The sequence below is a fragment of the Magallana gigas genome, chromosome 8 (genome assembly GCF_963853765.1).
Source record: "Magallana gigas chromosome 8, xbMagGiga1.1, whole genome shotgun sequence".
Classification (NCBI taxonomy): Eukaryota; Metazoa; Mollusca; class Bivalvia; order Ostreida; family Ostreidae; genus Magallana; species Magallana gigas.
The window spans coordinates 45,951,628-45,964,589 of record NC_088860.1 but is presented as its reverse complement, the minus strand read 5'-3'; the positions used below and the strand labels follow the sequence as shown (position 1 = coordinate 45,964,589).

The 12,962-nt window shown below is 30.4% G+C and overlaps 1 protein-coding gene across 1 annotated transcript; it reads right to left on the bottom strand.

Moving 5' to 3' along the window:
- Nucleotides 1-8,098: 8,098 nt before the first annotated feature.
- Nucleotides 8,099-10,984, bottom strand: LOC136270495 (uncharacterized). Its single transcript, XM_066068034.1, has 5 exons — nt 10,948-10,984; nt 9,382-9,442; nt 9,014-9,097; nt 8,616-8,792; nt 8,099-8,402 (listed from the first exon to the last, which is right to left on the bottom strand). Exons 1-5 carry the CDS (start codon nt 10,948-10,950, stop codon nt 8,161-8,163), a joined length of 567 nt encoding a protein of 188 aa, XP_065924106.1. The 5' UTR covers nt 10,951-10,984; the 3' UTR covers nt 8,099-8,160.
- Between the last annotated feature and the right edge of the window lie 1,978 nt (nt 10,985-12,962).

The window sequence follows — 12,962 nt, the reverse complement described above, 5'->3', positions numbered from 1 at the left end:
ACTGCCTTTCATAATTACAAACTTCAAACATTTTATAATAAAAGATATAAATTAACATTATCGATATTTCTATTTTTTTTTTTCGGATTTACAATCTACATGTATAACAATAGGACTTTGTTCTCAACCACTATTCTCAATATCGCTGTAAAGGCTGTCTCAAGTAATGTTTATTTAAGAAATAAGGATGCATATCGGGATATAAATACGGGTTGGTTATGATTGGTTATGATTGCACATTTTATTATCCGATGCTTGTGTGTAATAAAAGAAATTTACCATCCATAATAAATAGATTAATAAAATATATCAATCAATATTGTGGTGTAGGCTAGTTACCTATATTACTATATTAATATAATAGACTCAAATGTTTTAGCTTTAATACCGATAAATCGGAAGAGTACTGTCTTTTGTTTTAAATATTTTTAACATCATTGATACTTGAAGATTACCAATTTGTTTTTATTTTTTTCTTAATTAAGCTTTGCTAATTAATAATCAACGAAAATTCCTCCAGAAATCCCGGAAATCACCTGGATTTATCGGATTTTATAATCTGGCGGGTGCGCAATTCATTCACGCTAACGGGATATCTATTTTATGTTCCTCAACATCGTATATCTATGAATAAACTCAGAAAAAATCCTACAAATACGTGAACATTTTTATTATTAATTTGTTTTATATTCTTTTTATGTATATGAGAGAAAATATAAAATAACAATTATACATATCAACGTAGTACTTACCTAAGAGATCCTTTCCCGAGACACGTTTAGATTGTTCTAGCCAAAGGAAGTGTTGTAAAATTAATGCAGTGTAGCATTATTGTAGTTATAGCTTTGTTATGTAAATGTCAACAATACGGTACGTGTGTCGATGTATTCATTTCGTAAATGCCCGATACGCAATGTCAACCCGTGCACGCAAGGGTCAAAATCGTGTTATCTTTTAAAATAGAATTGATTGGTGTAATCTAAAAAAATGTCTTGAATGTGGAATCAAAATTTTGTTTCTGGAACGCTCTTAACTGTGCTATCATTTATTATAACTTATTCCTTAAGTTGATATTTGATGTACATTACTTAGAACGTGGTTAAGGCAATACTACAATTGTAGTTGTTGACTCAAGACAAAGATACCTCAATCTAGAATTGGTAACAAGACATCGCTATATTTATTTTACACGCTCTAGAAGTTAGCTATTTGATTTTGACTAGATAATGTGATTGATATACTCTAAAGACGAATCCCTGGTCGTGTTCTCATCGTAATCTGTTCGTTCCTTAATCTGGGACCATATATTAAGATCTTTCTTGTGTTGATTTTTGAAAATAGATCTCATTAGGTTTAATACGCTTACTTAATCCCAATTCAGGAGGCGTTGATTGATGTTAAACATGGCTTTTTATTGACAGTTATAATAAATTATTACATAATGTTTTCCTGTCATTCTTAATTTGTTTTACGTATTTGTTTATCATATTTTGGAACAAACTGCACACACTAGTTCCCTTCCCTCAGTATACGGTGGACACTTTAGGGAACCACATCGAGCCTCAACCGGATATAATAGGTATCCATTGTGATTTAAATGACCTCAATGTAATGCCTCTGGATTACTACATGTATCTACACAAGTGTAGGTTGTCCCAGCTGTTTGACCATGGTAACCAGCCATGAGGTAACCATGATATTCCAGTGTCCATCCTTTTGTTAATAGCGAGCTCAGCTCGCCGGCGCGAAGCGAGCTCTACCGGCAAGGCGTGTGTGAATAGAAAATTCGGACTATTTGCACATTCATTCAACGGATTTTTTTGGCGTCAGTAAATCGGACCAGTAATGCCTTGTTTTAATCGTCCCAGTAGTTCTCTGTAATTATGGTTTCCCATTTCACACTCTCACGAGAACAAGATAAAAGACTATGTACATCATGCATTGTAAATATACTGCCGACACAACGCAATTACATAAGACTAACGGAGTTATCGTCCTTTCGAGTGACGTCATAATGGATTTCTTACACATTGATCCTACAGAATTTTTCGGCGTCGGTAAATTTCGACCCACAATGCAATTCCTCAATGTCGGACGATCTCACTAGACTGGATACCATCTCGCGAGAATCAAAGTAAAACTTTTGAGAAACAGATAAATTATGTAATTTCAAGAACAGAATGCTTTTAAGTAAACAAAACAGTATATTTCGGGGAGCTATTTTTTAGGATGTTTTCAAAGAGACAGACGACACTTGACCGACGTGAACTTTGACGTCACAATAAGGGGAAATTACTCTTAGTAGTAATTGTAAATCTGCTGAAATATAAGTACCAAAAATTTTCTCAAAATTTTGCAGAGCTTACGAATGGGGACATTTCTTCAAAGATAGGAAACAGTTGTAACTTGCTCTCATTTGGATGAATGCTCACATTTATTTTATTCACTATACTTACGGTAATTTCCAGGAACGTTTTTTAAAAGGTTGCGTCATTCAAACATTCTTCGCAAGCAAAAAAAAAAGAAATTCTCAAAATCAGGAAAATTTTAATCCGGGTGAATAATTTGGAGTGCGTAGTATGCCTTTAGCTCTTTGGCTGCTCAATATTGTCTTTATTTTCACTTCCATTTATTAAATGCTCCCGGGGGATCCATTTTCCTTATATGATCAGCAGGTTTTTTTTTTAATACGTAAATTTGATTTTTTTTAAACGGGGGAGGGGGGACTCTGTGATAAGTCAATTTTTTTAATGAAAGTTTAAGAAAAATGTCTGCTGCAAGAAAAGAGGAAATCAACTGTAATGTACATTATGTTCAAATCTTTATTATTCAACAACATTTAAATTTATCCGAGATAAATTCTATATATAAATTGATAACAAAATCTTATGAATTATAAATAATGAAAATTTACTGGAAAAATAGGCATGTTTAGTTTATTCTGCATTCAAATTCATTTACTTTACGTCGCTACTTTTATTTTTATTGTTTTATCATAATTCATTATTTTATCACATGCTGCGCTCGCCCCAACGATCGCACCGTAAAACATATCATTTATTATAAAACTTAATATTAATAAACTTACAACGTTCTTCTAACGCAGTTTACATGTATTAACATATATGCCCAAAATTGAATCTGTCCAGTAGATAAAAAGAAATTTAAATAGGAAGCATAAATGGTATCAGAACGAAAGTCAAAAGTAAAGTAAAATTCAAACTGACTTTATACATACCAGGAAACATATTAACTGCAGATCTATTTCGTACAAGACAAACAGCACACGGAACATCATTTTCAGCCAATGTTTTTTTGAAACCCGAAAATGTGTGCGTTTCGTATTCGGTACCATAGACGTAAGCTTTATCTCCATCAGTCCCATCTTTGTAGAAACTCTACTGTGGATCTCTTGGCAAACAAAGCGGTTCTGTGGCAGCTCCGGAATGGCCATACCAAGATCCACCGGTAAAGCCTACATGGGTGTTTGTTTATAATGTTAGGTTTTATTTCATATCTATGGAGTCTTACAGCGTATACTACTTTTTCATTAGATTGTTCATTTATAGTAAGCCTTGAAAAATCTAAAACACAGAAAATAACGAATCTTTAAAATATTCGTAATTTATCGTGGTTGTAGTAAATTTTATTAAATCACCTGAAAGTATTAACTCTGCATGTGCAGGACAAGCCTTCGTTCTCCATCGTATGTACACTATACTTTTGTTACTGTTATCTTTAAACATAAAAACAATGATATATGACTTTCAATATTAGCTTTTTAAAGTAAAAATATAATTATTGTATAAACATATTATTAAAGAATAAAAATTTTTTAAAAAAGGGAAATTATTTGTTTAGTTATTCTAAATGCATTTATTAACATCATGAAATGTATGCTGTCAATAATAAAATACTTGTAAACAGATATAATTAGTACTTGGCATTAGAAAACAATACCAGCATTACGTGTTTGCTTCTAAGTAACACTATATTGCAGCAGTTTTGGTGAAGAAAAAAAGTCACATGCTATTTATGGTAGTTTTTAAAAATTACTATTAAATGATAAGATACACATCATCGGCTTTTATGTACAATCTGGCTTGCACCGTTTGCATTTAAATTTTAGATTTATCAATGATCTTCACATTCCATAGTGAACAGTATTGAATTATCTATTGTCGTATTCCTTGATTTTTTCCCCATTTATGTCTTATAACCTTTTGCTATTACATATTTAGTAACGGCATGTCCATACCTTAAATATTTTGAAAATCTCCTAAAATAACAATATCGCCTAAAAATCAGACGTGGAATGAAAACAAAAGACATTAGAGGTAATTATAATACATCTAATATTGACTAACTAACTTAGTTATTGTTTTTGTTTTTTTATGTTAACAACAATTCGCTACCTTTGATTATCTGGATTTCAGCTTTGACTTTATGTTTGAACTCTGCCATTGATTGCTCAATAACATTAGTAAAACTTTTCAATTCTCGTTTCAAAGCCTCATGTTGATACATTCCTTGAGCACAGGATGATTGTCCAGACAAATATCCCTGTAGAACATCTCTACAACTTTCTGTGTTCGTCTCATCTAGTGCAGTAGTTAGTATTAATTAGTGTCAAAAGAAGAATGTTCATTTTTTGCGATATATTTGATATCAAAGTACATTTAGTCCAGATATTTTATCAAAAATAAAATATTTCTAAATAATTAATTGAATTACATTGACTTTAGGTTTTAATTTAGTGAATTAGATTACTTTTTTCAATTTAAAGAAAATTATTAATAGATCATGATTTCTGTCTGTTTTTGGGCTTTTTGTTTTTGGTCGGTTGGCTTTGTTGAATGGTAATGACAAAAACAAACTAATCATTTATATTGGTAAATGTGAGCCTCTTTTAATCTAATTAAGTGAGATCTGGTTTAAATTGCCCAATGTGATTAAAAGTGCAATTTAAACCAGTGTAAAAAAATCAATTGGTTAATATAAAAATTTGACAGACATTATATATGAGGGTTATTCGGGAATTATTGAGACAGTACAATTTTTTCCTTTTTAAGCGACAAATATCAGTAAAAAGAGGCATTAATATTGCAAAAAGCTACAAATAAAAAATACAAAATGATATTAAAAAATAATTAATTTATTTACGACGGTACAAAAACAAGTCAATGGTCGTTATGCTTAAAAACAAGTTGCAGGTATGAAGATAGTAATAACGTTACTATATCCGTCAAAAAACTTTTATGTTTTTTTTTTCAATCTGAGATACCCGGTATATTTCAATATTTTAACAACGTATCTCTCTCTCTCTCTCTCTCTCTCTCTCTCTCTCTCTTTCTCTTTCTCTCTCTATGATCAATATCGTCTCAAATGAAATAAACAATCAACAATTTTTTGAATTATTAAATGTTTATTATACACAGAAGTGACGTAGATCCTGCGCATGCTCTTTGTGAAGCATTGGTTTGTATTCCTGTGGTTCGCACATAGTCAAAATCCCAATTAAAACGTATTTAAGACAACTTATTCATTTCTAATCTAAAGTTTAGCAATTTTTTGGGTTTAAATTATGATTCCGTGTTATTATGACATTTACCTTCTGTGTCTCGAAGAAGCACTTGTATCCGTTGTGAATGAGGTATATTTCCGGATAATTGAGTTTGGGATAGTTGTCTTTATTTAGTGCTCTGTCGGCTTTTCTCACGTTGCGATACCTAAAGCATTAAAACAGCGATGTGAAAAATTGGACTCCAAAGTTTTATCTTATATAATATCTGTAATAAAGACAATCTACCAACACAAAAAAGTTTATTTGAAACTGTATGTCATCAATGATTTATGCTAATAAATGTCCAATGGCAAAAGCTTGCAGCTGGTTATCTTATATACACAAGGATAATGGTGATATACCATCCTTTATTACAATATAACAAAAGAGTACAAAAATACTTTACCCACATGGTTTGCATCATCATGTCTTACAAAATGGAAGATATTAACATATCAAAATCTAAAATAAAATAATAAAAACGAAGTGATGACTAGTGTTATGTATGATTGTGCGCTGTTAACTTTACACACTGTTTGATATATGACAAACAAGCTGTTACGATTTTTGAGAACGTTTTGAAAAATCTTGTGATGTTTAGATGTAAATATTCCGTCACTTATTGCAGACGAAGTGGCACAAAATTTGTGTTACTTAAAGCGTTTCATAAAAAAAACCCCTAAACTTGAAAAGCAAGAGGAAACATGTGATAAGGGTTTTGAAATTTGACAAATGATTTAAGAAATGATGATAATAATTTTTCTATTGATCGACGTATCAACGAAAAAATTGACCGGAAAACTTCATCAATGCGCGTATTATCTTCATTTCTTATCATTTAATGAAACATTTTTAAATCAAAAAATGTGAAGAAAGAACCATTGATAAAAAAATGAATAAATTATGTAAATGAAGCCGCGCATATGAATACAAAACAACAACAACAACAACATTATTCAAATCGGATGCGCCTTCAGCTGATGCAGAGCTATTGAGCTGAATTTAATGGATTTAACACAAATATTGAGTTAAAATCTGAACCGGCTGAATTGAAAACGAAAGGAAAATACATGAGATAGCTTGTAATATTATTCACTGTGCTGAAAGATTCGTAATTAATCTAGTTTTCATGTGAGATCGCTGGAATATGCAACTAGACATAACCATCCAAGGAGAGGCGATCTCGGACAAAAATAGTTGATATGTCGACAAAGAATAGTATGTATAAGCGACTTTTGTAAACGTTGTGGAAACTAGATAGCCAGTGATGAACTTAAATGGTGTATTTGCCGCTTTGAATGTGCCGAAGGAGTTGATGCATTTATACTCATAGCTTTGCTTTACGATGCTTATTCTGATGACTGATCGTGTACGTGTGTACATTTAAAAATCATCGTTACCAAATTTAAACAGCACAGTTAGCGTGAAAGTGTTAAGGCCTATCTGTTCGTTTTAAATATTCTGGAAAAGGAACAGCCAGCCTCGAAGTAATGTTGAATGATCTCAAGCAGACGAAATCGTGAAAAGACGCTTAATTTTCTATTTCGTGAATCAAATAATGTGTTTTGTTTATTTTTTAAGGTTAAACTTTTAAGTTTTTATGTCTATAAAATTGTATTTTGTTTGCTGACAATAAACAGACACAACTTTACATTTTGTTGACAGAGTTTATTTTGAAAATCCCCGTTCTATACATAGTGTTACATCAGAACAGTTGAGAAAAGTAGATCCGGCAAAAACTTTATTAATGCAGGTATCAAAGAAATATTTCGACCAATCAGCAGCGCCAAAATCTCATCAAAAGGAATTAATATTAAATGATGAATATAGCAATTAAAATGTTGCAACATTCGATATTTTTCATTTCTGTTGTATACAGTTCTATTTGTATTCAGCAATTCAAATATGTATTCTTTAATTTGCGTTGGTATTCTACAAATCCTATGTCTAAACTATGATTTATACATGTATCGTATAGTTTCTATTTGTATTGTACATTTTCTACATTTGTATTATACACTTTTGTAAGGTTGTTAAAGATCTATAGTTTGGTTTTCTAAAAAAAAGAATCTCATTGATTTAATCTTACCTACCCAAGTATAAAAACGGGGTAATAGGCATTATATTTTTGGTAAATTACAAGAGGTAATCGGTCTTAGTTTATTTTTTTCTCACTTAGGACATCGAAAGTGTTAAAAAGAGTTTAAGAAACAATGAATGAAAAATGTGTATAATTGGCGCACAGTTAAACATATCAAACATGTTAAAAACCATTGTCATCTGCAGTAGATTTGAAATACAATATGACATGTAATTTTTTAAACATTTTGGGTCAAGCTAAGGTAATGGTTCCCTATAGTTCAAGTAATGGTCAGATAAAATAGTGTTTGCATGTTGGAATTCTAGGTTATATTCCTTTTATCAGACTTCATGTTAATTTCCTACATGTAAATTTATAGCTGTGTAGTTTTAGAGACTATTATTGATTGCAAAATATGAATAACAAGTAAAAATATTATTCATAATAAAGCTCTATGAGATGTGCCATTCAATTCATTTATTTATAGTTGATATAATAGCATGGCATATTACGTTCATTACTTAGAACAAACGACACAAGCAAGTTCTCTCCCATTAACATATGGTGGGCACTTCAGGGAACCACAGAGACCCTCTACGTGGTAGAACAGGTAGCCATTTCTATTTTCATGACCTCTATGTACAGCTTCTGGACGTGCGTCAACACAGGTGTATGAAGTAGCAGCTTGATGATTCCATTTACCCGCCATTAGGTAGCCACGATACTCTAAGGTCCATCCCCTGTAGCAGTTTTTTCGTGCTACAAAAATGCTAAATTTAAGTTTGACTTAGCATAAGCATTTAATATAATACTGCAGAACCAACAATTATTGAAATTGAGTCTAATTAGAAATAAATTCATGTGAAATTTAACGAAAAAAATTATTCGCAATGGTACATAAAGATTTCGAAGGTTTTTATGACTTACTAGATCATAATGCAGGTAATAAACATCTAAACATTTCTTTCCTACCTGGAAACATGTTGACAACAAATCTCTGTTGTTTTAAACACACAGCACATGGGGCATCGTGATCATGAACACCCCTCAGGCCACCAGAAGAAGTGCGAGTTTCGTACTCTGCACCATGCACGTAGTCCTCCAACGTAACCTGGAAAAAACAGTATGGTTTAGGTTTTTTTTCTCTACCTGGAAATATAAAAAATAACTAACATGGAGAATTGCAATCATGTTTCTTTAGTTTCAAATTCTAAGGACTCTATACAGTAAAATTAAACACTTAACGGTAACATTCTCCCACATGCTGTTGTATTTTTGAAAGGAAAAAAATGAAAACAATCAAGAAAGCTTGTTAAATAATGCACAAAGGATTCTCATCAAGTATATTTAGTGTAGGATTGACATTTTACCAGAATGAACCAGTTTGGCGTCACCACTGCATGATTTTCTTCCCCATCGTGTGTATACTACACTGCTTTGTCTGCTTCCATTGACTATATAGATCAAAGGTATCAAATGATAACAATCATAAGAAAACTAATAATGAAACGACATTACATTAAAAATGAAAATTACTATATTGCTTTAAATGTAATATTTTTTTAAATTGAAAAATTATTTACTATGTCTTACTACAATTTTATCTTATATAATTTGGCCAAAAAAAAGTAAAGAAAAAAAAAAGAAAAAAAATCATTTTTTGTTTGTATCGAAAATCTACCATGCAATTGGGTAAAAGTTATAGCAACTATATAAGATATTGAAATTAGAGAATAACCATGCATTTGGTGGTCGTGTGCTACGGCAAACAACATCAATAAGAAAGCAAAACCTGTCATCTGTTGACAAAATACACGTTAATAAAGACATTAAACATTGTATATCTTAAATGTGTTTAACGAAATTTTTCCCTTTTTTAACAATATGATGATATTTTGTATCCCTTCAAACTTTTCTTCAGTGTGTAGTTGACACTTACTATATTTTTTTCCTAACTTTTTAAAAAAATCTGTATCTTCTATATTTCAAATTTTGCAGATTTTATAATTAATAAGGTAGTACAAAACAGTATCCGAAAAACAAGCACTTCGGAAATCCTTGCGCAAGTCAAACGTTTACGAGATACAAATAAATGACGTACGTCACGTTCTATGTGTCTTATTATGACGTCAAGCCGTGCAAGAACTGTTAAAAAAATACTTTATCACAAAGTGGGGGAGGGGGGTTTAAACTTCTTTTTAAAAATATCTAGTGGTGGAATCGTTTTGGTATTTACATAATATTATCTACATATTCCAACAATTTATATGATAGTTTTTCGTGGAATTTGAATGATAGGAATTTGAAAAAAAAACGGTATTTAGTTTGATTCCATAATAGGGCCTTCTTGCATATGGACTTTAATTGGACTCATTTTATTGGTACAAAAAATTATCAAAGTTAATAATTATCATTGTTTTAACGTTAAACATGTCTTAATCTCTTTGTTAAAAGATATTTGCCAAAAAAAAATATTTTGACAATTTTTTTGAAATCGTGTATTCTGATGAGCCTACGTTAGCCCTTTTTAACAGGGTGTCGGAAGCCATAGTTGTGACCTAGATTACGAAAAAACTAATGGTGGGATTTTTTTAAAACTTTGTATACGTATACAGTTCAATATGATTAACATTTGGTGCAATTTAAAAAAAAAAAAATGAATGATTGGAAAAATTTACGCTATCTGTTTTGTACTACCTTAAATTAATTTAAGTTCTATACTTTGAAAAAAATAACTATTGGTTACTTTTTCTATACAAATGAAATAGATTTACAATGCAAATAGTATACATTGGAGTTATTGTCTTAAACAATATAGTTACATGCTGGATAATTCAATTTTAGAATGAACGACATATCCATGTACACCTTTACACATTCAGCTAAATAATCATCAAGTAATTAGAAGCAAACCACCAAAAAGAATTAGAACTTCTACAAACTTTTACTACGATATTTTTTGCAATTCTGCCGTTTAGTAATTAAATGCTAACATTCCATAGTTCTCGTCATAACAGATGGCCATCATAATTGATATAATGGTAGGGAACTTCATCATAGATGCCGTATTGCAATGAGAATTAAAAAAATCATTAAAACATTTGCCTTTAAAAAAACACCGCTAATATTTCTGTTAATAGTGAAACACTTTTTGTTAAAACATTTTTGTTAGTGCTTTTTAATATTAGAAGCAGTCATCTGTTTAAACGTGAAGAGAGAATAGTCGATAGAATATACTATATGATCTTATTTTTATCTATAAAACTATGTTTTAAAACAACATTTTATAAACTGTCTACGTTACCATCAATCTCTGAATGGTTTTGCCCTCCAAGCAAGTGTGTATTGGTCAGTGTTGGTTAGGAAAACTTTTATACCACTGCAAGACGACAGCTTTATTTATTGTTGATGCATAGATAGCAAACATTAACAGTTTGTCCAAATAGATAAGTCCAAAATAGATAATGAAGAAAAAATAATAATTACTAAACGTGTTATTTGAATTCTTAAAACAGGGAACAACATGTTGTAATGCGAAGAGGTGTTAAGGAAGCAAGTAGATATTAAATTATGTAATTCCGCTACCTGAGAAATCTTTTATACCTATGGTTTTGTACCTTTTCAAATATTTAAACCACTCAACAAAGCCCAAAAACTAATGAAAAATACAAGATATTTTTTCACATAAATTATAATGTATACGTTTAATGTAAAATTACACATTGATGACCTCATGGTGACTGAAATGGAGTGTCGTGTAAAATTAATTGGAAAACAATGTAAACAAATACAAAATAAATAAAAACTAACAAAGTACGTTAATGATTTGCTGAGAATTGAGCAAGAGAATTCTGGAATAGTTGGTTATTTATCAAATATTCAAATAAATGTATGAAATTATGCTATTTAACACGTATTAATACCTTGATCATTTTTTAACTTAAAATGTGCTGCTAGAATCCCCTGCTATGATTTGTTTTGATAAACTGTATACAAGTTGGAAAGTCTTTTTAAAACGAGACGAACAACTTTTTGATAAAGAGAAATATAGGATTCTAGCAGTAGTTTTAATAAAGAGAAAACTAGGATTCTAGCAGTAGTTTTAATAAAACTAAGATGTTTTTCCATAACATGATATGTTTGTTGTTTTATGGAAACCGCAGTGAAGTGTTACACGGGGTTTGTTGATTAGATAATTATTTTCATAGAAATATGAATCTGATAATTATATTACTTTTTTCTTGATTTGGATTTCTATACGTTTTTCATAGCATTGTTGTGCTAAAAAAGAAATCAACTATGGATACTGATTCCATTGACATAGCCAGTGTTTATATATAAACAAAACGGTCATTTATGCAACAATAAAAACAAATGTCAATTTAGATCACCTGTTAGAAATTTACAACAGTTATCCAAGCAACAATTCAAATAAATATGATCTCAATAAAAAATTCGATATCAGATTACATGGAAATATTGATGAAAAGTCAGAAACAGTTTATAATTTCATTTTTGTATGTCAGAAATAAACACAGGTCACATTAGGCAGGAATAAAACTCAAGACATTCGCAATGCACTGCAATATCAAATGGTGTATAGACAAGCTACATTTCTTAAGGCTAACTTTTCCTTCAATTCGAAAATCCCGCTAAATAAACTTACTGCATTAAACTTTAAATATTATCAATATGACAAGCAGTAAACATAATTTTGAAGCGGTTAAGCATACGCTAAACACTTTATGTCGTGTAACCAAAACTTTTACGCAATCCAAAAGCTACGTGGAAGCGCTACCGATGATGAATCAAAGTATTGTGAGTATTAAAAGCTAGATCAGTTTAATGCATTAATTTTCTACTTTTTGAATTAGAATGACCACTTATCTTTTTTTAATTAATATAGCAATTGTACATCTGAATTAAGCAAGCATATACAGTGTTAAGCAAACAACATATAGAATAACAACAATTGACTTATTAACTGAATTGGAACTTTGAAAGAAAAAGGAATATTGTAATACATTGCATGATAAACAAAATCGTCCTCTGGTTTTCTATGTTTTCAAGTTATGTTTTTTATTAAAATTCGGTTATTTTAAGATGAAAATATGCATACCCGATGATACAAAATGCTTTACATGATATTCTTAACTAATCCTGTAAAATACATTGGTATTTCAAGAAAGTTAAAATATTGATTTGTCCTAAACTGAAATATTGATTTTTGTTAGCTTATTATGATTCATTTAAAGTTTGAAATCAATGATCCGTAAACATAACTTATTTATAGATTTAAAATATACTAGCAGCTTTGAG

Coding starts and splice junctions, on each gene's coding strand:
- LOC136270495 (XM_066068034.1), bottom strand. Junction 9,098..9,381: donor ACACGACCACCAAATGCATG/GTTATTCTCTAA, acceptor TGATCTATATAG/TCAATGGAAGCAGACAAAGC. Junction 8,403..8,615: donor TGTTGTCAACATGTTTCCAG/GTAGGAAAGAAA, acceptor GCATTTTTGTAG/CACGAAAAAACTGCTACAGG.